Source organism: Nerophis ophidion, linkage group LG19 (genome assembly GCF_033978795.1).
Source record: "Nerophis ophidion isolate RoL-2023_Sa linkage group LG19, RoL_Noph_v1.0, whole genome shotgun sequence".
Taxonomy (NCBI): domain Eukaryota; kingdom Metazoa; phylum Chordata; class Actinopteri; order Syngnathiformes; family Syngnathidae; genus Nerophis; species Nerophis ophidion.
The window spans coordinates 36,062,300-36,089,562 of NC_084629.1; the positions used below are offsets into that span (position 1 = coordinate 36,062,300).

Consider the following 27,263-nt stretch of genomic DNA (forward strand, 5'->3'; position numbering starts at 1 on the left):
TTAAGAAAATTAAATAAGAATAAAAAATATTCTTTCTTCTAAAAAAAGATCAAATACATTTTTTTAATAAAAAGGGAATGTTTTTGCCCAAAAAATTTTGATAAAATAAAAAAAATAAAAAAAGTCATGACTTTGCTGAAAAAAAGAGAAAAAAAAAGACAATAAAAATTCCTCTGCCAAAAAATAAAATCAAACAAAAAATAAATATTTCTCCTAAAAGAGATCAAATTAAAATTTAAAAAAGGAAAATAAAGGAATGTTTTTTTCCCCCAAAAATGGTGATAACATTAATAAATCTCTCCATTTTTTTCAAAGTCATGTTTTTGCTGAAGAAAAAAAAGATATAATTAAAAAAGAAAAAAAATGGAATGTTTCTTCTAAAAAAAGATAAAATAAAATAAAAAGAAAACAAAAAAGGATGGTTTTTACCAAAAAACTGTTGCTAACATTAAACATTAAAAAAATAAATAAATCATGTTTTTGCTAAAAAAAAAAAAGAGATAGAATTAAAAAAGGAAAAAGTTATATTTTTTGCCAAGAAAATTGATAAAATTAAATTTCAAAAAAAGTAATGTTCTGTCAAAATAAAGTAGATCAAGTTAAAGAAAAAGGGGAAGTTTGGCTTTAGTGAGTAAACTATGTAGTTGTGTTGCTGTACAATAAAGTATGAATCTGAGCAGTCACCCGAACAGGTTGGAGAGCGGTCGTGTTCTTACGGGGCTGACGGGAAGCTCCTCCCCTCCCCACACTTCCCCCGTGTCCCTGAAGGAGGCGCTGTGTATGATCTGGGCCCTGTGTCGGCCCCGATGCAGCCGAGCGTTCAGCCTGCTCAGAGACGACTTCCTCAGCACGCCGGCCCCCTTGGTCCTCCCGTTGCCTACCGCCTCCGGGGATGCGGTCCCCTCGTCGGCCGGCGAGTTGAGGAACCGCAGCGGGTTCAGGCTGCCCTGGAGCACTTTGGGGAAACGCCAGCCGCGCCCCCAGCTGCCGCCGCCCGTATTTTCGCCGTCCGACTTGGCTCCCGGCGACTTGGCCGCTCCTCGCTCCTGCGGGTTCCCGGGCGGGAGCACGGGGAGGTACTGGGTGGCTCGCCTGCCGCTGTAGTCTCTGGCTTCGGGGTCTGCCTCCCAGTCTGACATCAGCACGCGTACCACCTAGTCATCAAAAACATGCTTATGTTTAATCTTTGCCATGCACTTTCACAGAGTACTTTCACACCTGACCTGAGTGTGTCCGTGCATGGCCGCCAGGTGCAGAGGGGTGTACCCGGCGCTGGACCTGGCGTTGACGTTGACGGGCACGCCGTTGTCCTTGGCGAAGGTCAGCAGCCGCGAGAGGAGCTCGGCCTTGCCCTGCTTGGCCGCCCAGTGGAGGCAAGTGAAGCCCGTCACAAAATCCCTCTTGGCCACGAGCCCCGCCTCCACGGCCAGCAGGGGCTGCAGGCTCTCCCACAGGCCGTCCGAGGCGCACAGCATCCACTCGTGCTCCAGCGGGTCCAAGGTCACCGAGGCGCAGTCCTCGTCGGTGGCGGAGGAGAGGAGAGACGAAGAGTCGCCGTCGCTCCTCATTGAGTCTCGCAGACGCGGACCTCGATTGACGAGGGACCTGCGCACCTGCCGAGGGATGAGGAAAGACTCAATGTGGGGACATGAAGACCGCATCTAAAGAAATGTTGAGAGTCCTCATAGTGACTACTTTTAATGTCCTGGGCATGACGTTGGAGTGCATCCGGCAGTAAAGGCTCATCTATGGGGTCTTGGGGCCCTAGGAGGTTAACCCCTTTACCCATGTTACTCCAGGTGGCCCTTGGCAAAGGCCTACTGCCTGACTGCCCCCTAGCCAGAGATACGGTGAAGACCTCAACGACGGAGCAGGCAGAAGACGGTACATGTGAGAATGACCCCAACTGCGGTGGAAGGCTATGGCAGAAAAGGGTCCCCAGTCGTCTTGGACTCCATGCCACTGGACCCTGACCCGATTCTGTCACGTATCGTGTGGTGACTGTCTGTGCACTAGTCTCCCCACGTAAAACAAACTCACGCACAGGCCTCTTCCATAAAGGGATACACCCCTATCAGGAGGGTCGTCATACTCGTTCGAGTGACCGCCGATGAGTGGCTAAGAAACGCAAGCTATGGAGTAGGCTGGTACAACATAGGCTACTCATGAAGTACCACGCGACCACGGAGTTAAAAAAGATATGCAGATTATTTTATTCTTCCTGGAAATGACGACACGCTACGGTAACATTGCTGGGGATAAGAACCGAGGCGCATGCGAGTCTACACACACAGAGCACTTACAAGCACAAACAGTGTGGAGACAGAAGACGGGGGATGGATCTATTTCGGCTTTAAAACTAATGATAAAGGTGAATGTTTAAATCCCACCCACCTTCTTCCGCTTATCTGAGGGGTAGCAGCCTAAGCAGAGAAGTCCAGACTTTCCTCTACCTAGCCACTTAGTCTAGCTCTGACCACTGGTATTCTGATACGTTCCCTGGCCAGCTGGAAGACATGGTCTCGCCAACATGTTGTGGGTGTTCTCCGTGGTCTCCTATTGGTCGAACAAGTCTTAAACACTTGGATGGTCCTGATCAGATGCCCGAACCAACTCATGTGGTTCCTCTCGATGTGGAGGAGCAGCGGTTTTACTTTGAGCTCCTCCTGAATGACAGATCTTCTCACTCTCTCTCTAAGGGAGAGATCCGCCACCCGACGGAGGAAACTCATTTCGGCCGCTTGTACCCGTGACCTTGTCCTCTCAGTCATAACTCAAAGCTCATGACCAGAGGTGAGGATGGGAACGTAGATCGACCGGTAAATTGAGAGCTTTGCCTTCTGGCAGAGCTCCTTCTACACAACAACGGACTGATACAGGCAGACGTTGCATTGATCCGCCTGTCGATCTCATGGTCCGCTCTTCCCTCACTCAGGAACAGGACTCTGAGGTATTTGAACTTCTCCACCTGGGGCAAGGTCTCCTCCCCAACTCTGATATTGCATTCCACCCTTTCCCAGGCGAGAGCCATGGAATCGCAAGGCAAACTTTGCACTGATCCGCCTGTCGATCTCATGGTCCGCTCTTCCCTCACTCATGAACAGGACTCTGAGGTATTAGAACTTCTCTACCTGGGGCAAAGTCTCCTCCCCAACTCTGAGATTGCACTCCACCCTTTCCCAGGCGAGAGCCATGGACTTGCAAGGCAGACATTGCACTGATCGCCTGTCGATCTCATAGTCCGCTCTTCCCTCACTCATGAACAGGACTCTGAGGTATTTGAACTTTTTCCACCTGGGGGAATGTCTCCTCCCCAACTCTGAGATTGCACTCCACACTTTCCCAGGCGAAAGCCATGGACTCGCAAGGCAGACATTGCACTGATCCGCCTGTTGATCTCATGGTCCGCTCCTCCCTCACTCATGAACAGGATTCTGGGGTATTTGAACAACTCCACCAGGGGCAAGGTCTCCTCCCCAACTCTGCGATTGCTCTCCAACCCTTTCCCGGGCGAGAGCCATGGACTTGCAAGGCAGACATTGCACTGATCCGCCTGTCGATCTCATGGTCTGCTCCTCCCTCACTCATGAACAGGACTCTGGGGTATTTGAACAACTCCACCTGGGGCAAGGTCTCCTCTCCAACTCTGCGATTGCTCTCCAACCCTTTCCCGGGCCAGAGCCAAGGACTCGCAAGGCAGACATTGCACTGATCCGCCTGTCGATCTCATGGTCTGTTCTTAGCTCCCTCATGAACAGGTCTCTGAAGTATTTGAACTTCTCCACCTGGGGAAAGGTCTCCTCTCCAACTCTGAGATTGCACTCCACCCTTTCCCAGGCGAGCGCCATGGACTCGCAAGGCAGACATTGCACTGATCTGCCTGTCAGTCTCATGGTCTGCTCTTCCCTGACTCATGAACAGGACTCTGGGGTATTTTAACTACTCCACCTAGGGAAAGGTCTCCTCCCCAACTCTGAGATTGCACTCCAACCCTCTCCCGGACGAGAACCATGGACTCGTACTTAGAGGTGCTGATTATCATCCCAGTCGCTTCACACTCGAACTGATCCAGTGAGAGCTGAAGATCCTGGCCAGATGAAGCCATCAGGACCACATCATCTACAAAAAAGGTTTTGAGCTGCTCTTTGTCTGATCCCTCACCTAGGACCTTTTTGTCTTGGGGCATAGAAGCCCCCGGACAACATAGCTCCTAGGACTCTTGGGACTCGCAAACTTCTCTAACATGGTAAGGTGGCAGCTCAGAAAGGAGTAATAATAGAAGGAGTAATAATAACAATGGTGTCTTATATTCATGGTGTCGTACATGCGTTACAAACAACATCTGACCTGAGGAGAACTATTCATCATCAGCTCGATGAAGTTCCTGCGACTCCCCTTGGGGGTGTTGATGTCCAGTCGGAGGTCCAGACCCTCCATGGAGCTGTCCTCAGACAGGCAGCTGGTCAGCATGGCTCGCTGGGACCCTCTGGACACCCGGCGGGCTCCTCGGACTTGTTGTCCGTGGGAGCCTGGAGCGTGGTGGTCCGGGTCCGGGACCCCGATAACCGGGGCGGACTCTCGCCTCCTCCTCTCTCTCAGCTTCACCTCACCTGCCCCCAGGGAAGTAGTGACGGTCTTGGTCAGGTGGGCGGGGTCTGCAGCCAGACTGATGACATCATCCACGTTGGAGGCAGGCGGACTGGAAGCTTCTGTAAAAAAAAAAACATATACATTCTAAAAATATTTTTACAAAAACATACTTTTACGGAAAGAGCAAACATGTGAAAAGTAAGGAGAACAAGTTGCAATGTTGACTCTAATAACACAAAGCTGCCATGTTTTTTTTTCCTTTAAAACTGATATTTTTAACCAAAAGGGGCATAAAACATTTAAAAAAATATACTTTATATCAAAACATAAATCTGAAGTTGATCAAGGGATTTATGTATTAAAAAAATACTTTTTTTTTTTTTAACAATTTTATGACTGGTACCCTTTTGGGTCCTGAATACATTTTGTGGGATTTTTTTTAACTGTCATTGCTCAAAAAATAATAATAAATTAAAATCAAAGTTGTTATGATCCAGGCTCCATTTACTTCACAACAAATATTCCACCTAAAACATTTTTTGGGGAGGGCGGGGGATATTGCATATTTTGTGTTTTGGCCACAAAAAGAAGTGTTTTTATTTAACAAAAAAAATGTCTTCACATATTGTACATATTTGCATATTAAGTATACAAACCCTATTTTCATATGAGTTGGGAAATTGTGTTAGATGTAAATATAAACAGAATACAATGATTTGCAAATCCTTTTCAACCCATATTCAGTTGAATATGCTACAAAGACAACATATTTGATGTTCAAACTCATAAACTTAATTTTTTTTGTGCAAATAATAAACTTAGAATCTCATGGCTGCAACACAAGCTAAAGTAGTTGGGAAAGGGCATGTTCACCACTGTGTTACAACACCTTTTCTTTAAACAACAGTCAATAAACGTTTGGGAACTGAGGAAACTAATTGTTGAAGCTTTGAAAGTGGAATTCTTTCCCATTCTTGTTTTATGTAGAGCTTCAGTCGTTCAACAGTCCGGGGTCTCCGCTGTCGTATTTTACGCTTCATAATGCGCCACACATTTTCGATGGGAGACAGGTCTGGACTGCAGACGGGCCAGGAAAGTACCCACACTATTTTTTACGAAGCCACGCTGTTGTAACACGTGCTGAATGTGGCTTGGCATTGTCTTGCTGACATAAGCAGGGGCGTCCATGAAAAAGACGGCGCTTATATGGCAGCATATGTTGCTCCAAAACCTGTATGTACCTTTCAGCATTAATGGTGCCTTTAGAGATGTGTAAGTTACCCATGCCTTGGGCACTAATGCACCCCCATACCATCACAGATGCTGGCTTTTGAATTTTGCGTCGATAACAATCTGGATGGTTTGCTTACCCTTTGGTCCGGATGACACAATGTCGAATATTTCCAAAAACAATTTGAAATGTGGACTCGTCAGACCACAGAACTCTTTTCCACTTTACATCAGTCCATCTTAGATGATCTCGGGCCCAATGAAGCCGGCGGCATTTCTGGATGTTGTTGATAAATGGCTTTTGCTTTGCATAGTCAAGCTTTAACTTGCACTTACAGATGTAGCGACAAACTGTATTTAGTGACAATGGTTTTCTGAAGTGTTCCTGAGCCCATGTGGTGATATCCTTTAGAGATTGATGTCGGTTTTTGATACAATGCCATCTGAAGGATCGAAGGTCACGGTCATTCAATGTTGGTTTCCGGCCATGCCGCTTACGTGGAGTGATTTCTCCAGATTCTCTGAACCTTTTGATGATATTATGGAGCGTAGATGTTGAAATCCCTAAATTTCTTGCAATTGCACTTTGAGAAACGTTGTTCTTAAACTGTTTGACTATTTGCTCACGCAGTTGTGGACAAAGGGGTGTACCTCGCCCCATCCTTTCTTGTGAAAGACTGAGCATTTTTTGGGAAGCTGTTTTTATACCCAATCATGGCACCCACCTGTTCCCAATTAGCCTGCACACCTGTGGCATGTTCCAAATAAGTGTTTGATGAGCATTCCTCAACTTTATCAGTATTTATTGCCACCTTTCCCAACTTCTTTGTCACGTGTTGCTGGCATCAAATTCTAAAGTAGCATATTCAACTGAATATGGGTTGAAAAGGATTTGCAATACATTGTATTCTGTTTATATTTACATCTAACAGAATTTCCCAACTCATGGAAATGGGGTTTGTATGTATGTGTTGCAAATATTGTCTGTATTAGCATAAATATGTGCATGCATTGTGTACATTTGCATATATTGTACATATGAGCATGTATTATACACATTTGCATATAATATCTATATTGTACATATTTGCATATATTGTCTGTATTGCACATATTAGCATCTCCAAGGTTTCTCATAGTCATTCACATTGACATCCCACTGGGTTCTGAGTTTTTCCTTGCCCTTCTGTGTGCTCGGAAGCGAGGATGTCGTTGTGGCTTGTGCAGCCCTTTGAGACACTTGTGATGTAGGGCTATATAAATAAACATTGATTGACTGATTGATTGATGTATTGGACATATTGTACTTATGTGCATATAATGTTTATATTGTACATATTTGTATATATTGCCTGTATTTTACACATTAGCATAAATTGTAAATATTTGCATCCATAGGTACATATTTGCTGACATTGTGTATATTGTACATATTTTCATGTATTTTCTATATTGTATATATTTGCATATGTCTTACATATTTGCATATATTCTCTATATTGTACATATTTGAATATACTGTCTATATTGTGAATATTTGCATATATTTTACATTTTTGCATGAATTGTCTATATTGTATCTATTTGTACATATTTCCATACATTGTCTATATTGTACATACGTACATATAATGTTTATATTGTACATATTTACATTTATTGTCTATATTGTACATGTTACCATATATTTCTACATATTTGCAGACAGTGTCATTTTTGTACATATTTGCATATATTGTACATGCTTGCATGTATCGTACATATTGTACATATTTAGTATACATATTGGCATATATTTGTGCATATTTGCATATATTGCATATATTTTACATATTTGCATATATTGTCTTTACTGTATGTATTTGTACATATTTGCATAGATCGTCTATACTGTACATATTAGTATATATTGTCTATATTGTATATATGTACATACAATGTTTATATTGTACATATTTGCCTATATTGTCCATATTGTGCATATTAACATATATCGTAAATATTAGCATACATTGTACATATTTGCATCTATTGTAAATAGTTGCATACATTGTACATATTTGCATACATTGTACATATTTTAATTTAGTGTACACATTTGAATATATTGCATATATATGTACATATTTGCATATATTGTCTATGTTGTGCATATTAGAATATATCACACATATTAGCATACATTGTACATATTTGCATATATTGTCTTTATTGTACATATTTGCATTTATTGTTTATATTGTACATATGTGCATAATTGGTAAATTTTGGCATACTTTTATATATATTGTACATATTTGCATACATTGTACATATTTTAATTTGGTGTACACATTTTGAATATATTGCATATATGTACATATTTGCATATATTGTCTATATTGTGCATATTAGAATATATCGTACATATTAGTATACATTGTACATACCTGCATATATTGTCTTTATTGTACATATTTGCATATAATGTACATATTTGCATACTTGTATATATATTGTACATATTTGCATACATTGTACATATTTTAAATTAGTGTACACATTTGAATATATTGCGTATATGTGTATATATTGCATATAGTGTCTATATTGTGCATATTTTCATATATTGTACATATTTGAATTTAGTGTGCACATTGGAATATATTGCATGTATATGTACTTATTTGCATATATTGTCTATATTGTACATACGTGCATATATTGTACATGTTGTACATATGTGTATATAATGGTTATATTTTACATATTTGCATGTACTGTACATATTTTCATATTATGTCTATATTGTACATATTTGCAAACATTATACATATGTGCATATATTGTCTATATGGTGCATATTTGCATATATGGTACATATGTGCATATATTGTACATATTTGCATAGATCGTCTATATTGAACATATTAGTATATATTGTCTATATTGTATATATGTGCGTATAATGTTTATATTGTACATATTTGCATATATTGTCTATATTGTGCATATTAGCATATATCGTAAATATTAGCATACATTGTACATATTTGCATATATTGTCTTTATCGTACATATTTGCATTTATTGTCTCTATTGTACATATTTGCATATATTGTGAATATTTGCATACCTGTAGCTATATTTTACATATTTGCATGCATTGTACATCTTTTAATTTGGTTTACACATTTGAATGTATTGCATATATATGTACATATTTGCATATATTGTCTATATTGTGCATATTAGACTATATTGTACATATTAGCATACATTGTACATATTTGCATATATTGTCTTTATTGTACATATTTGCATTTATTGTTTATATTGTACGTATGTGCATAAATTGTAAATTTTTGCATACTTGTATATATATTGTACATATTTGCATACATTGCACACATATAAATTTAGTGTATACATTTGAATGTATTGTATATATGTACATATTTGCATATAGTGTCTATATTGCGCATATTAGCATATATCGTACATATACATATACATTGTACATATTTGCATATATTGTCTTTATTGTACATATTTGCATACATTGTACATATTTTAAATTAGTGTACACATTTGAATATATTGCGTAGATGTGTACATATTGCATATATTGTCTATATTGTGCATATTTTCATATATTGTACATATTTGAATTTGGTGTGCACATTGGAATGTATTGCATATATTTGTACTTATTTGCATGTATTGTCTATATTGTACATATGTGCATATATTGTACATGTTGTACATATGTGTATATAATGGTTATATTTTACACATTTGCATGTACTGTACATATTTTCATATATTGTCTATATTGTACATATTTGCAAACATTATACATATGTGCATATATTGTCTGTATGGTGCATATTTGCATATATGGTACATATTTGCATACATTGTGCATATTTGCATATACAGTATTTTTCATATTAGCACGTCTATTGTACATGAGATATGTCCTGACACCTGTGCTCATGATGTACGCGCAAACATCAATTAAAAAAAAAACACGCACCTGTTTGCGGTCCGTTGTCACGGCTGCGGTTGACTCCGGTGTTGTTGTCCGGTGTCTGGTGCGCGTACCCGTTGCACGCGGCTTGATCGTGGCCCTCGGCGTGCGCGCGCGCGGCCGACAACTGCTCACTGCGATCGGCGTGGAGGCTGACAAATTCCACGCCGCCTTCCTCCGCTCCCACGACGCCGAGCGCGTCCACGATGCGACTCAGAGCCGCCTCGCTTCCGTCCGCCGCGAAGTGATCGGTGAGCTCGGTCTGGCGGACCCTCCCTCCCCGCTCCATCAGGAACTCCCGCACGGCCTCAAGCGTGCAGCGGGACGCCATAAATATCTCTTCTGACAACCGAATAAATGGATGACATGTTTCCAAATGATTTGCTGGTCATTTTGCTGTCACAGGCATGACAGCATCTTCATCCTCAGCTGCTGTCCTCCATGGGCGTAATCAGTCGGGATGGGTCGTTCGCGAGTGAAGCGGCTCTTACGACTGGATCTTTAAAATCACCATTGGGAAGGGAACCTTTTCCAACGTGTGATTATTAAAACACGTGTTATTCCTATCATACATTGAAACTAGCAAAAAGAAAGTATTTACACAAACTAAGAAGTACTGAGAGTGTGGTAGACAAGAGAGCCGACTCTCTGCTACAAATTGAGTTAAAAAAGACAACTCTCAAAAGGAGCTGAACTTCCCATCAGTGGTAATCAGTGTATAGCGATGGCCAGCAGGGGGCACACCTCGCAACCATTCGCGCGTCACCGTGCTGCACTCATGGACTTCACGTAAATTCAGCTTTTCGCGACGACGTCAACCATTTGAACTCTTTGTGTGACGCTACCGGTAATTACGTCACACGTGTGTATCATCTTAAATGTTTGTGTGATCATTACATGCAGGAAAATAAACTTAAATATTTATTGTTTGGTATGATGTGTTGTTTTTTTTTACCGGCACTTGTGAGCGGTCGTTAGCGAACACATGTCTTAAAGAAAGATACAAAAAAAAGCCGATCATACCCAATATAATGTTAGTAAAATACGTCCAAAGGGACAAGCGGTAGAAAATTGGATGGATGGATGAATGTCACGTCTTCTCACGGGGTCCATTTCTGTACCTTGACTTGTGTGTTGTACAAAGTCCCACTCACTTTGTGGATCTTGAACGCAACAGTTTGACTGTACCAACTTCTAACGACGAGTTACGCTTAAAAAAACCCGCTTGTATTTTTAAACCAAAAAAGGCATGAAACATAAAAAATATACTTTATATCGACGGATGGATCTGAATTTGATCAAGAGACTGTTTTTATTTTTAGTGGATTTTTTTTCTTTCTTCAATGTTAGGAATTATGAACACATTAAAGGCTCCCATTACTTCCAATTGTGTATTTTATACATGCAGAATGATTAGAACTGTGAAAATAAGGAGTGAAAGAAGACAAGTTACTTTTCAACATATTCTTGTCTCAATGTGCCACACATTAGAATAATATTCAATCATTTATTTTAAAACATCTATGGAGAGTTTTAATAAAATAAAAAAAATGAAAATATTACAATAATGATATAAATACAAGCAACAATTATATATATATATATATATATATATATATATATATATATATAATACATTAAATGTTATATATAACATACATTTTAATAAATAATAAATAAATTCTACATACATATAATAAATTATTATAAATAAATTATACATATATATATATATATATATATATATATATATAAAATAAATGGTAATAAATCAAATAAATTGTCATTGTTGCTTTTATTTTAATTTTTATTCTTGTTGTAATATTTTCTTTTTTTTTTCATTTATACACCCCATTATTTACTTTTTACTTTGATCTCAATTCTGTACACTGCTGCTGGAATTGTAATTTTCCTGAGGGAACTCTCCTGAAAGAATCAAGAAAGTACTATCTATCTATCTATCTATCTATCTATCTATCTATCTATCTATCTATCTATCTATCTATCTATCTATCTATCTATCTATCTATCTATCTATCTATCTATCTATCTATCTATCTATCTATCTATCTATCTATCCATCCATCCATCCATCCATCCATCCATCCATCCATCCATCCATCCATCCATCCATCCATCCATCCATCCATCCATCCATCCATCCATCCATCCATCCATCCATCCATCTATCTATCTATCTATCTATCTATCTATCTATCTATCTATCTATCTATCTATCTATCCATCCATCCATCCATCCATCCATCCATCCATCCATCCATCCATCCATCCATCTATCTATCTATCTATCTATCTATCTATCTATCTATCTATCTATCTATCTATCTATCTATCTATCTATCTATCTATCTATCTATCTAGCTATCTATCTATCGTATGTATATACTTATATCATATATATAATATATATACATATGTATATATATATGTATATATATATAATAAATTATAATAAATTAATTATAATTGTTATTTTTATTTTTATTCTATATATTTATGTATAGAATAAAGTATAGAATATATATATATACATATATATATATATATATGTATGTATATATCCATCCATCCATTTTCTACCGATATATATATATATATATATATATATATATATATATATATATATATAAAAAATTTTTATTTATTTCATTATTATTTTTGGAGCAATGACAGTTAAAAAAAAAAATCCTACTAAAATTCTTGGGCATCCAAAAGGGTCTCACTCATAAAAGTGTTAAAAATAAGTCACACCTTTTTTTTTCTTTACTTTCAACACTCAAGATCAACTTCATCCAAATCCATCCTTCCACAACTATTTTTTTTTAATATTTTTTTTGTTTTTTAATTTGTGCTATGTTATTTTTTTGACAAAAAACAATTGTATAGGGCAAACACACTCCAAAAATACTTTGTATTGGAATTTTCAATTTAATTGGAGCTTTAAATAGGTCAATAATTGCTAAAAACATTGATTTTGATTCATTATTATGTTTTCAGCAATTCTAAAACAAGCCTGTTGTATTTTCACAGTTGTCTTTGCAACTTTTCCCCGTTACATTTCACCTGGTTGCTCTTTCATGCCACTTTTTTTTTTTTTATTACAACAGTAAAAAAGGTCAAAAAAAGCCGATCACCCCCAACATAATGTTAGTGAAATACGTGTAACAATGTGACGTCATCTCACGGGGTCCAATTCTATGGGTCGACCTGTGCGTTCTACAAATTCCCATTCACTTTGAGTACCCTGAATGCGACAGTGGACTGTATCAACTTCTAACAATGAGGGACGCTTTAAAAAACAACAACGCTTGTAACAATTTATATATTTAGCATATCAGAATATTAGTTGTTATTTCAAGCAATGCAAATATTTGCAAATGGTCAAATTCAAGTAAAAATATTATTATGTTTATTCTGAACAAAATTCATAAGGAAAATACTAAAGTGAAATCCCTCCTCCTTAAGTGGTGTCGTCCGTCCACGACGAGGCGGTCTCACTCGGGAATCTTCGGAAAGGAAAATTGGACTTAAACTGTTGCTTTAATAAGTCTTTACTCTACCGGGAATTGTCCATTTCGTCGAAAAGCATGTCTTCACCCGATGTTGCTCGGCAGCCGGTTTGTATTTTTCTGTGTTTGTGGTGAACTTTTAATGACATTTGTGTTCGGGCAAGGGAGTGTCTTTGAGGCTACAATGAAGTTCGCTACTAAGCTAAACCTCTCCCTCAAACTCAACAAGCTCGCCTAAATTCACTTCCTACAATCTAACGAGTTCGCCAAGTGTGATAATGTCAACAATAACGATGCTCATTTGCGTCAAAGTTGATTTTTTTAAATGTGTTTTTCGTAGAATTAAACGTGTTTGGTCAGAGGGGCGTTAGCTGGCTGAAGCATGACGTCATCAAACTGGCTTGGATGTCAGCAAAAACACAATCTGCTAAAAATGCATCCATTTTTTTTTTTTACCGCTTGTCCCTGTGCTAAAAATACCACTTTGAAATGTATTGTCTTCTGCAGCTCATATTTGTAGCTTTCATTAGAAGACCCAAAGTTGCCATTGTTTTTTTTTGCATAAATGTAGAAGTAGGTCACCTAAAATGGGTTAATTGAATTCAATTTGGAGGAATTGTTTTTCCATCCAGGATTATAAAGTATGCTATTGTTGAAAGTAGTAGAAGTAAATTATTTCCATAATAAATCTGCACTATTTTGAGAAGAATTCTAACAGCGATTTAACTCCGAAAAGATGCGATCGCACTTCCCAATTTTGTATTTTATACATAAGACTGATTAGAAGTGCGAAAACTCGTTACTTTTTAAAGACTGTCAATCAACATATTTTTGTCTTAACACAGAATAATATGCAATAATTTACTTTAAAACATAGTTATGCAGACAGACTAAGAGCTTCTGTCAACATTATGCTTTAAAACTGCATAAATAACCAATAAAAACTATACCCTGTTTATGATGTAATGTAATTATAATATGTAATAATAAAAGTAAGATTTAAAAAAAATAATTTACTTAAAAAACAAAATTATGCAGACAGACTAAAAACTTTTGTTGAAATTATGCTTCTAGACCGCAGAAATTACCCATAAAAACTATACAGTGTTTTTAATTGAATGTAATTATAATACATAATAATACAAGTACGATTTTTTAAAAACCTGAATCTTAATGCATTTAAGCCTGAAACCACAAAAAAATTTACAATTTCCCCCAAGTGGAATATTTTTATGTGAATTGGAACCTTAAATATGCCAATAATTCATAACATTTTTGGAGCAGTGACAGTTAAAATAAAAAAATCCAACTAAAATTATTGGGTATCCTCAAAGTGTTAAAAATAAGTAATTTTATTATTTTTATTTTTTGGTGGAAAATATTGCACATTTTGTATTTTTTGCCAAAAAACAAGGTTAGTTTTATTAACCAAAAATGGCATAAAACTTTAAAAATATATATTTGATATCGACAGATAGATCTGAAGTTGATTACGAGATTTAAGCATGAAAAAAAAATACTTATTTTTACCAGTTTTACGAGAATTTTAGTGGGATTTTTTTCTTTAAACTGTCATTGCTCCAAAAATAACAATGAATTAAAATCAGTGTTATGAATTATTGACATATTCAAGGCTCAACTACAATTTTTTTTTTTACAATTTTCCCAAAGTGGAATATTTTATGTGAATTGGAACTTTAAATATGACAATAATTCATAACTGATTTTATTTTATTATTATTTTTTGAGCAATGACAGTTTAAAAAAAATCCAACTAAAATTATTAGTGTTAAAAATAAGTCAATTTTTTTGTTGTGGAAAATATTTTTTTTTTGCCAAATGTTTTTTCTTTTTTAACCAAAAATGGCATAAAACATTTAAAAAATATACTTTAAATTGACAAATAGATCTGAAATTGATCAAGAGATTCAAGCATTAAAAAAACAAACTTATTTTTACCACTTTTACAAGATTTTTAGTGTTTTTTTTTTTCTTTAAATTGCTCCAAAAATAATAACACATTAAAATCAATGTTATGAATTATTAACATTTTTAAGGCAAATTTTCCCTAATGGAATATTTTATGTGAATTGTCAATAATTCATAACATTAATTTTATTTTATTATTATTTTTTGGAGCAATGACAGATAAAACAAAAATCCAACTAAAATTATTGGGCATCATAAGTGTTATAAATAAATCATACTTTTTTTTATTTGGTGGAAAATATTGCATATTTTGTATTTTTGGCCAAAAATCTAGGTTTCTTTTTTTTGTAACCAAAAAGGGCATAAAACATTGAAAAATATGTTTTATATCAACAGATAGATCTGAAATTGATCAAGAGATTTAAGCATTAAAAAAATACTTATTTTTACCACTTTTAAGAGAATTTTAGTGTTTTTTTTTCTTCTTTAAACTGTCATTGCTCCAAAAATAACAATGAATTAAAATCAATGTTATAAATTATTGACGTATTCAAGGCTCAACTAAAAATGTTTTTAAAATTTTCCCCAAGTGGAATATTTTATGTGAATTGGAACTTTAAATATGCCAATAATTCATAACATTGATTTTATTTTATTATTACTTTTTGGAGCAATGACAGTTGAAAAAAAAATCCAACTAAGATTATTGGGCATCATAAAAGTGTTAAAAATATGTCATACTTTTTTTTTTTTGGGTGGAAAATATTGCATATTTTGTGTTTTTGCCAAAAAACAAGTTGTTGTTTTTTAACCAAAAAGGTCGTAAAACATTTAAAAATATACTTTATATCGACAGATAGCCCTGAAGTTGATCAAGAGATTTAAGCATTAAAAAACAACAACTTATTTTTACCACTTTTACGAGAATTTTAGTGGGACCAATTAAGAAATGATCAATTAAAATCAATGTTATGAATTATTGACATTTTCAAGGCTCAACTACAAAACAAATTACAATTTTTTCCAAGTGGAATATTTTATGTGAATTGGAACTTTAAATAAGCCAATAATTCATAACATTGATTTTTTTTGATCATTTCTTTTTGGAGCAATGACAGTTAAAAAAAAATCCAACTACTGATGGAAAATATCGCATGTTTTGTATTTTTTGCCAAAAAATAAGGTTTCTTTTTTAACAAAAAAAGGGTATATAATATTAAGAAATATATTTTTTATAAACAGATCGATCTGAAGTTGATCTAGAGATTTAAGCATAAAAAAAATACTTATTTTTACCACTTTTACGAGAATTTTAGTGGGATGTTTTTTCTTTAAGCTGTCATTGCTCCAAAAATAATAATGAATTAAAATCAATGTTATGAATTATTGACATATTCAAGGCAATTTTCTCCTTGTGGAATATTTTATGTGAATTGGAACTTTAAATATGCCAATAATTCATAACATTGATTTTATTTCATTATTACTTTTTGGAGCAATGACAGTTAAAAAAAAAAATCCAACTAAAATTAGTGGGCATCATAAAAGTGTTGAAAATAAGTCATACTTTTTTTGGAGGTGGAAAATATTGCATATTTTGTGTTTTTGCCAAAAAATAAGTTTTTTTTTTAACCAAAAAGAGCATAAAACATAAAAAAATATACTTTGGATTGACAGATAGATCTGAAGTTATTTTTACCACTTTTACGAGATTTTTAGTGCGATTTTTTTCTTTAAACTGTCATAACTCCAAAAATAACAATGAATTAAAATCAATGTTATGAATTATTGACATATTCAAGGCTCAACTAAAAACATTTTTACAATTTTCCCCAAGTGGAATATTTTATGTGAATTGGAACATTAAATACTCCAATAATTCATTACATTGATTTTATTTTATAATTATTTTTTTGAGCAATTACAATAACAAAAATCCAACTAAAATTATTGGCCATCATAAAAGTGTTTAACATAAGTCAACATTTTTTTTTTTTGTAGAAAATATTGCATTTTTTTGCCAAAAAATGTTTCTTTTTTAACCACAAAGGGCATAAAACATTTAAAAATATACTTTAAATTGACAGATAGATCTGAAATTGATTTAAGCATTAAAAAAACGAACTCATTTTTACCACTTTTACGAGATTTTTAGTGTTTTTTTTTTCCTTTAAATTGCTCCAAAAATAATAATACATTAAAATCAATGTTATGAATTATTGACATTTTCAAGACAATTTTCCCCTAGTGGAATATTTTATGTGAATTGCCAAAAATTCATAACTTTGATTTTATTTTATTATTATTTTTGGAGCAATGACAGTTAAAACAAAAATCCAACTAAAATTATTGGGCATCATAAAACTGTTAAAAATAAGTCAGACTTTTTTTTATTTGGTTAGTGCGTCTGCCTCACAATACGAAGGTCCTGCAGTCCTGGGTTCAAATCCAGGCTCGGGATCTTTCTGTGTGGAGTTTGCATGTTCTCCCCGTGAATGCGTGGGTTCCCTCCGGGTACTCCGGCTTCCTCCCACTTCCAAAGACATGCACCTGGGGATAGGTTGATTGGCAACACTAAATTGGCCCTAGTGTTTGAATGTGAGTGTGAATGTTGTCTGTCTATCTGTGTTGGCCCTGCGATGAGGTGGCGACTTGTCCAGGGTGTACCCCGCCTTCCGCCCGTTTGTAGCTGAGATAGGCGCCAGCGCCCCCCGCGACCCCGAACGGGAATAAGCGGTAAAAAATGGATGGATGGATGGATGGAAAATATTCCATATTTTGTATTTTTTGCCAAAAAGCTAGGTTTCTTTTTTTTTGTAACCAAAAAGAGCATAAAACATTGAAAAATATACTTCATATCAACGGATAGATCTGAAGTTGATCAAGAGATTTAAGCATTAAAAAATGTTTATTTTTACCACTTTTACGAAAATGTTAGTGTTTTTTCTTCTTTAAACTGTCTGTCATTGCTCCAAAAATAACAATGAATTAAAATCAATGTTATGAATTACTGACATATTCAAGGCTCAACTACAAATTTTTTTACAATTTTCCCCAAGTGGAATATTTTATGTGAATTGGAACTTTAAATATGACAATAATTCATAACATTGATTTTATTTTATTATTACTTTTTGGAGCAATGACAGTTAAAAAAAATCCAACTAAAATTAGTAGGCATTATAAAAGTGCTAAAAATAATTCATACTTTTTTTGGGGTGGAAACTATTGCACATTTTGTGTTTTTGCCAAAAAACAAGTTGTTTTTTTTAAACCAAAAAGAGCATAAAACATTAGAAAATATACTTTATATCGACAGATAGACCTGAAGTTGATCAAGAGATTTAAGCATTAAAACAAAATTATTTTTTTTTTACCACTTTTACGAGAATTTTAGTGGGATTTTTTTCTTTAAACTGTCATTATTCCAAAAATAACAATGAATTAAAATCAATGTTATGAATTATTGACATTTTCAAGGCTCAACTACAAACATTTTTACAATTTTCCCAAGTGGAATATTTTATGTGAATTGGAACTTTAAATATGCCAATAATTCATAACATTGATTTTATTTTATAATTATTTTTTTGAGCAATGACAGTTAAAAAAAATCCAACTAAAATTATTGGGCATCATAAAAGTGTTAAAAATAAGTAAATATATATATATTTTTTTGTGGAAAATATTGCACTTTTTTTGGCCAATTTTTTTTAATTTTTTAACCAAAAAGGGCATAAAACATTTTAAAATATACTTTAAATCGACAGATAGATCTGAAGTTGGTCAAGAGATTTGAGCATTAAAAAAACAAACTTATTTTTACCGCTTTTACGAGATTTTTAGTGGGTTTTTTTTCTTTAAATTGCTCCAAAAATAATAATACATTAAAATCAATGTCATGAATTATTGACATTTTCAAGGCAATTTTCCCCTAGGGAAACCTAAATGGCATGTTAGCATCGATTAGCTGGCAGTCATGCCGCGACCAAATATGTCTGATTACCACATAAGTCAACAACATCAACAACATTTTATGTGAATTGCCAACAATTCATAACATTGATTTTATTTTATTTTTATTTTTGGAGCAATGACAGTTAAAACAAAAATCCAAATAAAATTATTGGGCATCATAAAAGTGTTAATAATAAGTCATACTTTTTTTATTTGTTGGAAAATATTGCATATTTGTTTTTTTTCCCCAAAAAGCTAAGTTTCTTTTATTTTGTAACCAAAAAGGGCATAAAACATTGAAAAATATACTTTACATCGGCAGATAGACTTGAAGTTGATCAAGAGATTTAAGCATAAAAAAAAAAATACTTATTTTTTACCACTTTTACGAGAATTTTAGTGGGATTTTTTTTCTTTAAAGGGGAACATTATCACAATTTCAGACGGGTTAAAACCAATAAAAATCAGTTCCCTTTGGCTTATTTTATTTTTCAAAGTTTTTTTCAAAATTTTACCCGTCCCGGAATATCCCTAAAAAAAGCTTTAAAGTGCCTGATTTTCACTATCTGCGAAACCACTGTCCATTTCCCTGTGACGTCAAATAGCGATGCCAATACAAACCGTAAGCACAGTAAGATATAGCGACATTAGCTCGGATTCAGATTCGGATTTCAGCGTCTTAAGCGATTCAACAGATTACGCATGTATTGAAACAGATGGTTGGAGTATGGAGGCAGATAGCGAAAACGAAATTGAAGACGAAACTGAAGCTATTGAGGGAATAGCTATTGACGCTATTCGGCCATGCATGTCTGCCTTAGCATCGCCGGTAAAATGTGCGAACCAAACGATCAGGACTTTCGCATTGAGACTGGATCAATTTAAATACGTCGATTGGTAAGTGTTTGTTTCGCATTAAATGTGGGTGGAAGGAAACGCTGGGTGTAAATATAGTTTGAAATGTACATACAGGTAACCTAAATTGCATGTTAGCATCGATTAGCTGGCAGTCATGCCGCGACCAAATATGTCTGATTACCACATAAGTCAACAACATCAACAAAACTCACCTTTGTGATTTTGTTGACTTTATCGTTGGGAATGCATCTGCTTTGAGTGTCGCAGGATATCCAGACATTCTTGCCATCTCTGTCGTAGCATTGCCAGTAAAAACCAAACGAGAGACTTTCGCATCTCTTGACACTGGAGCAACTTAAGTCCGTAGATTGGTATGTGTTTGTTTGGCATTAAATGTGGATGGAGGGAAAGGCTGGATGCAAATATAGCTACAAATGAGGCATAACGATGCAATATGTATGTACAGCTAGCCTAAATAGCATGTTAGCATCGAATAGCATGCCGTGCTAATGGATGCACATACTACGTAAATCAACTTGAATCCGTCACGTTCTGACGTCATCGCTCCGAGAGTGATAAAAAGAAAGGCGTTTAATTCGCCAAAATTCACCTATTTAGAGTTCGGAAATAGGTTAAAAAAATATATGGTCTTTTTTCTGCAACATCAAGGTATATATTGATGTTTACATATGTCTGGTGATACTGTTCCACTTTAAACTGTCATTGCTCCAAAAAATATAAATGAATTAAAATCAATGTTATGAATAATTGACATATTCAAGGCTAAACTACAAAAAAATTTACGATTTTCCTCAAGTGGAATATTTTTATGTGTATTGGAACTTTAAATATGCCAATAATTCATAACATTGATTTTTTTTGATTATTAGTTTTGGAGCAATGATGGTTAAAAAATAAAAAAATACAACTAAAATTAGTGGGCATCATAAAAGTGTTAAAGATAAGTCATACTTTTTTGTTGTTGTTGGAAAATATTGCATATTTTGTGTTTTTGCCCCAAAAAACTAGTTGTTTTTTTTTAACCAAAAAGAGCATAAAACATAAAAAAATATACTTTATATCGACAGATAGACCTGAAGTTGATCAAAGGATTTAAGCATTAAAAAACAACGTATTTTTTTTACCACTTTTACGAGAATTTTAGTGAGATTTTTTTTCTTTAAACTGTCATTACTCCCAAAAAAATAATGAATCAAAATCAATGTTATGAATTATTGACATATTCAAGGCTCAACTACAAAAATGTTTACAATTTTCCCCAGGTGGAATATTTTATGTGAATTGGAACTTTAAATATGCCAATAATTCACATTGATTCTATTTCATTATTATTTTTGGAGCAATGACAGTTAAAAAAAAAATCCAACTAAAATATTTGGGGATCATAAAAGTGTTAAAAATAAGTCATACTTTTTTTTTATTTGGTGGAAAATATTGCATATTTTGTATTTTTTGCCAAAAAGCAAGGTTATTTTTTTTTTTTAACCAAAAAGGCCATAAAACGTTAAAAATTCTACTTTTTATTGACAGATAGATCTGAAGTTGATCAAGAGATTTAAACATTACAAAAATAGTTAATTTTACCACTTTTACGAGTGGGGCCCTTTTGGGTCCCTAAGAATTTATTATTTAAAAATAATAATACATTAAAATCAGTGTTATGAATTATTGACCTATTTAAGGCTCCCTTTACTTAACATCAAAAAATTTCACTTTGAAATATTTTTGGTGGAAAATATTGCATATTTTGTGTTTTTGCCCAAAAAAACGGGTATTCTTTTTTTTTTTAACCAAAAAGAGCATAAAAAAAACTTTTTTTTTAAAAACCTTTATCTTAATGTATTAAAGCCCGAAACCACAAAAAAAATGAACACGTTTCCCCAAGTGGAATATTTTATGTGAAGTCATAGGAACCTTAAATATGCCAATAATTTATTACAGCATTGATTTTATTTCATTATTATTTTAGTTTAAAAAAAAAATCTGACTAAAATTCTTGGGCGGAGTGTTAAAAATAAGTCACACTTTTTCTTTTATTTTTTGGACTTTCAACACTTCAGATCAACTTAATGCAAATCTATCCCTCAATTATACATTTTTATATTTTTTTAAGTTTTTTAATTTGTTTTGTTTTTTTGTCTTAAAAAAAAAAACATTTTATATAGCAAAGACACAAAATATCTAATATTTTTGCTCCAAAAATATTTCCGATTGGAATGTTTGATTTAATCGCAGCCTTTAAATAGGTCAATAATTCATAATATGGGTTTTGATTCATTATTATTTTTTGAGCAATGCCAAAACAAGCCTGTTGTGTTTTTAGAGTTATCTTTCTCATTACATTTCACCTTTTTAGCTCTGTAATGCCACCTTTTTTTTCTTTACTGCTGTACCGCTACACTTGCCAGCAGTAGTAATATATTATTCCCACACTTTTAGATTCACATTCCCTTCAATTTGTTTGTTTTAATGACACACACCAAACCGGTGGTGTCCAAAGTGTGGCCCCGAGCTAATGTTTAATAGCCCGCAGCACAACAATTAGCATTCTAATATTAGCCTGTTGGCTTTTTTGCTGACTGTGCAACTGTACTTGGCGTCATTATTTGTTACTTGGAGAATGATACATGTTAGTATGCAACCTAATTGTGTCGGGCAGTGTTTTCAACCACTGTGGGTTAAAAATATTTTTTAGCAAACCAGTTATTCTAGTCTGCAAATGATGTGTTGAGTGTCAGTGTTGTCTAGAGCTCAGCAGAGTATCCATGTAATACTCTTCCATATCAGTAGGTGGCAGCAGGTAGCTAATTACTTTGTAGACCTCAGAAACAGCGGGAGGCATTGTGCAGGTAAAATTGTGTCTAATGCTTAAACCAAAAATAAACACAAGGTGAGTGCCCCTAAGAAAGATATTGAAGCTTAGTGATGGCTACGCAGAAGGAAACTACAACTGAACTGGCTACAAAGTAAACAAAAACAGACTGCTGGACGACAGCAAAGACTTTCTGCGGAGCAAAGACGGCGTCCACAGTGTACAATCGAATATAATCAACAATGTCTCCACAAAGGATAAAAACAACTGAAATATTCTTGATTGCTTAATCAAAGTAGATGCGGGAAATATCGCTTAAAGCCAGACATGAAACTGGTACAGGAAAATACCAAAAAAAGGAAAAAGCCACCAAAATAGGAGCGCAAGACATAAAGTAAAACACTACACACAGGAAAACAGTTAAGGGTGTGACGTGACAGATGGTGACAGTACACCTACTTTGAGACAAGAGCTGTATTGATGCATGCTTGGTTATGCTTTAAAGTCATATCCAACAACTGCGACAACAAATGTTTACTGTCAACTGAGTTTCATTTTGTTAATGATTTCTGCTGGTGGTGTGTCCCCGCATTTTTTTTTTCAACGCAAAAAATGTGCCTCGGCTCAAAAAAGGTTGAAAAACATTGGCGTAGGTATACAACTCAGTCTAATTTGGGTACTTGATTCATGCCGACGTTAGCGTGCTAGCATTTCAACACATTTTTTCAGGTACACACATAAAAGTAGTATATTTTAGTACTTGATGCGTTTTAGCATGCTAACTTTTTTTTTTTGCAATATTTGCAGGTATACACGTCAGCGTCATACAATTTGGTATTTCCCTAACTGTAAGCACGCTATATATTAGCCTAATACTGTTAGCACACTAGCCTTTTTAGCTAATTTTACTATTTTTTTCTGTTATTTGACGCTATCTGGCCAGCATGCAAACTGTTTGCTTTTCAGTTCGGCTCCGGCTCTTGAGCACTCGCCAAATTTCCACCGAATTTGCGTTTTTTTTAGTTCTTCAAAAAATAACTACATCTTTTACTGGCCCCCCTGCAGTTAGCAAAATGATTTATTATGCGCTTTTTTGTTTACATTTCACAAGTGTGCTGTTGTTTGATTGATAATTTGGGAAAACAAAGTGTTGCCGTGTTATGAAGCGGGTGTGATGTCTTTTGTGCGTGTTGTGTTCTTTAGGACACGGGAGTCCGGCCTCTCTCCCTGGCGGGCCACGTGGGCTTCGACAGCCTCCCAGACCAGCTAGTCAACAAGTCCACCAGTCAGGGATTCTGCTTCAACATCCTCTGCATTGGTATGGCGTCATACATACATACATACATATATATATACGTGTGTGTGTGTGTGTGTGTGCAACGTTAAGTACTATTAAAAATATTTATTTGTTATTTTTTGAGCAGCACCTCTTTGTATGTGTTTGTGTGTGTGTGTATATGTATTTATGTATGAATGTATGTGTGTGTGTGTATGTATGTATGTATGCATGTATGTATGAATGTATGTTTATATATATATATATATATATATATATATATATATATATATATGTATATAAATGTATGTGTATATGTATGTATGTATGTATATATGTATGTGTGTGTATATATATATATATATATATATATATATATATATATATATATATATATATATATATATATATATGTATATATATATATATATATATATATATATATATATATATATATATATATATATATATATATATATATATATATATATATATGTATATACCGTATTTTTCGGACTATAAGTTGGGTTTTTTTTTGGGGTTTGGCCGGGTCTCACCCCCTCGCTGGACTGTGGTGAAGACTGGGACTTATAGTCCGAAAAATACGGTAAGTATGTATCTGTATGTATATATGTATGCATATATATATGTATAAAAGCACAGCAAGACTGTTATTAATCTGATGACATTTAAAGGGGAACATTATCACCAGACCTATGTAAACATCAATATATACCTTGATGTTGCAGAAAAAAGACCATATATTTTTTAACCGATTTCCGAACTCTAAATGGGTGAATTTTGGCGAATTAAACGCCTTTCTGTTTATGCCTCTCTGAGCGACGACGTCAGAACGTGACGTCACATCGGTACCCAACGGCATTTTTCCCTACACATCAGACGCATCGAATCAAATCAGCTCTGTTATTTTCCGTTTTTTCGACTGTTTACCGATACCTTGGAGACATCATGCCTCTTCGGTGTGTTGTCAGAGGGAGTAACAACACGATCAGGGGCGGATTCAAGTTGATTTACGTAGAATGTGCATCGATTAGCACGGCATGGTAATCGATGCTAACATGCTATTTAGGCTAGCTGTGTGTATATATTGTAGGATTATTCCTCATTTGTAGCTATATTTACATCTAGCCTTTCCTTTCATCCACATTTAATGCCAAACAAACACTTAGCAATCGACGGATTTAAGTTGCTCCTGTGTCAAAATATGCAAAAGTCCCCCGTTTGGTTTTTACCGGCGAGGCTATGACAGATATGGCAAAAATGTCTGGATATGCTGTGACACTCAAAGCAGATGCATTGCATTCCCACCGATAAAGTCAACGAAATCACAAAGGTGAGTGTTGTTGTTGTTGTTATTGACTTATGTGCTAATCAGACATATTTGGTCGCGGCATGACTGCCAGCTAATCAATGCTAACATGCTATTTAGGCTACCTGTATGTACATTTTGAAACTATATTTACATCCAGCGTTTCCTTCCACCCACATTTAAATCGAAACAAACACTTACCAATCGACGGATTTAAGTTGATCCAGTGTCAATGCGAAAGTCCTGATCGGTTGGTCAGGTATTTAGGCTAGCTGTGTGTATATATTGTAGGATTATTCCTCATTTGTAGCTATATTTACATCTAGCCTTTCCTTTCATCCACATTTAATGCCAAACAAACACTTAGCAATCGACGGATTTAAGTTGCTCCAGTGTCCAAATATGCAAAAGTCCCCCGTTTGGTTTTTACCGGCGATGCTAAGGCAAAGATGGCCGAATAGTGTCAATAGCTATTCGCTCAATAGCTTCAGTTTCTTTTTCAATTTCGTTTTCGGTATCTGACTCCATACTCCAACCATCTGTTTCAATACATGCGTAATCTGTTGAATCGCTTAAAACGCTGAAATCCGAGTCTGAATCCGAGCTAATGTCGCTATATCTTGCTATTCTCCATCGTTTGTATTGGCATCGCTATGTGACGTCACAGGGAAATGGACAGTGGCTTAAACAAATAGCGAAAATCAAGCACTTTAAAGGTTTTTTAGGGATATTCCGGGACGGGTAACATTTTGAAAAAATTTTCAAAAAATAAAATAAGCCACTGGGAACTGATTTTTATTGGTTTTAACCCTTCTGAAATTGTGATAATGTTCCCCTTTAAATGCTCGTTAGGCAGCAAGAAAGGTCTTCTCTAACAGGCATTGACTGATAAAATGTGTGACTATATGAATAAATGTGTACTTGCCTCCCTTCAGTACAAAAAAAACAACAAATGCTCACTCTGTCATAACCTTGATCTTATTTTCCCGCTTCAGGTGAGACGGGGATTGGCAAGTCCACTCTGATGGACACTCTGTTTAACACCAACTTTGAAAGCTTTGAGTCCTCGCATTTTGAGCCTCAAGTCAAGCTGCGCGCTCAAACCTACGACCTGCAGGAAAGTAACGTGAGTCTACGCCTTACCGTGGTCAACACGGTGGGATTTGGCGACCAGATGAACAAACAGGAAAGGTGAGCACCCGACGGTGGTAGATTGATGTGGGACGAGGGGTGTGGTCGCCCACCAGCCTGTTGCTTTGTCCTGCAGCTACCAGCCGGTGGTCGACTACATCGACAGGCAGTTTGAGAGTTACCTGCAGGAAGAGCTCAAAATCAAGCGCTCCCTTTTCAACTACCATGACTCCCGAGTCCACGCCTGTTTGTACTTCATCTCTCCCTCGGGCCACTCGCTCAAGTCCCTGGACCTGGTCACCATGAAGAAACTCGACAGCAAGGTAGGAGCACTTCTTTACTTTAAACCTTGTTGCATTTGGATTTTGACAGCCACCAAGGAAGAGACAACCAACCAAAACAACTACACGCTCTGGCTTTCAGGGAATAATCGATTGTTTCCACTACTTATATTTTAGAGCCGGGTGATGAATCAATAAGATTACAGGACAGTGGAACCTCAATATACAAACCTAATTGGTTCTTGTAAATGTTTTGCAAACTGAAACGTTTGTATTGTGACACAGAGTTCTCCATAGTGGTTCTTC

At 35.3% G+C, this 27,263-nt stretch overlaps 2 protein-coding genes across 2 annotated transcripts in view; one reads left to right on the forward strand and one right to left on the reverse strand.

The window, feature by feature from the left end:
• Positions 1-448: 448 nt before the first annotated feature.
• sowahca (sosondowah ankyrin repeat domain family Ca) lies at positions 449-10,381 on the reverse strand. Its single transcript, XM_061878864.1, has 4 exons — positions 9,839-10,381; positions 4,348-4,709; positions 1,224-1,613; positions 449-1,154 (listed from the first exon to the last, which is right to left on the reverse strand). The coding sequence occupies exons 1-4, from the start codon at positions 10,161-10,163 to the stop codon at positions 681-683; spliced, it is 1,551 nt and encodes a 516-aa protein (XP_061734848.1). The 5' UTR covers positions 10,164-10,381; the 3' UTR covers positions 449-680.
• Positions 10,382-13,310: 2,929 nt separating this feature from the next.
• Positions 13,311-27,263, forward strand: part of septin10 (septin 10) — a 50,765-nt gene continuing 36,812 nt past the window's right edge. The window contains exons 1-4 of the mRNA XM_061879911.1: positions 13,311-13,470; positions 24,143-24,257; positions 26,541-26,736; positions 26,813-26,999. Of these exons, the coding sequence (XP_061735895.1) occupies positions 13,441-13,470; positions 24,143-24,257; positions 26,541-26,736; positions 26,813-26,999 (528 nt within the window). The 5' untranslated portion in view covers positions 13,311-13,440. The remainder of the gene's footprint in view (positions 13,471-24,142; positions 24,258-26,540; positions 26,737-26,812; positions 27,000-27,263) is intronic.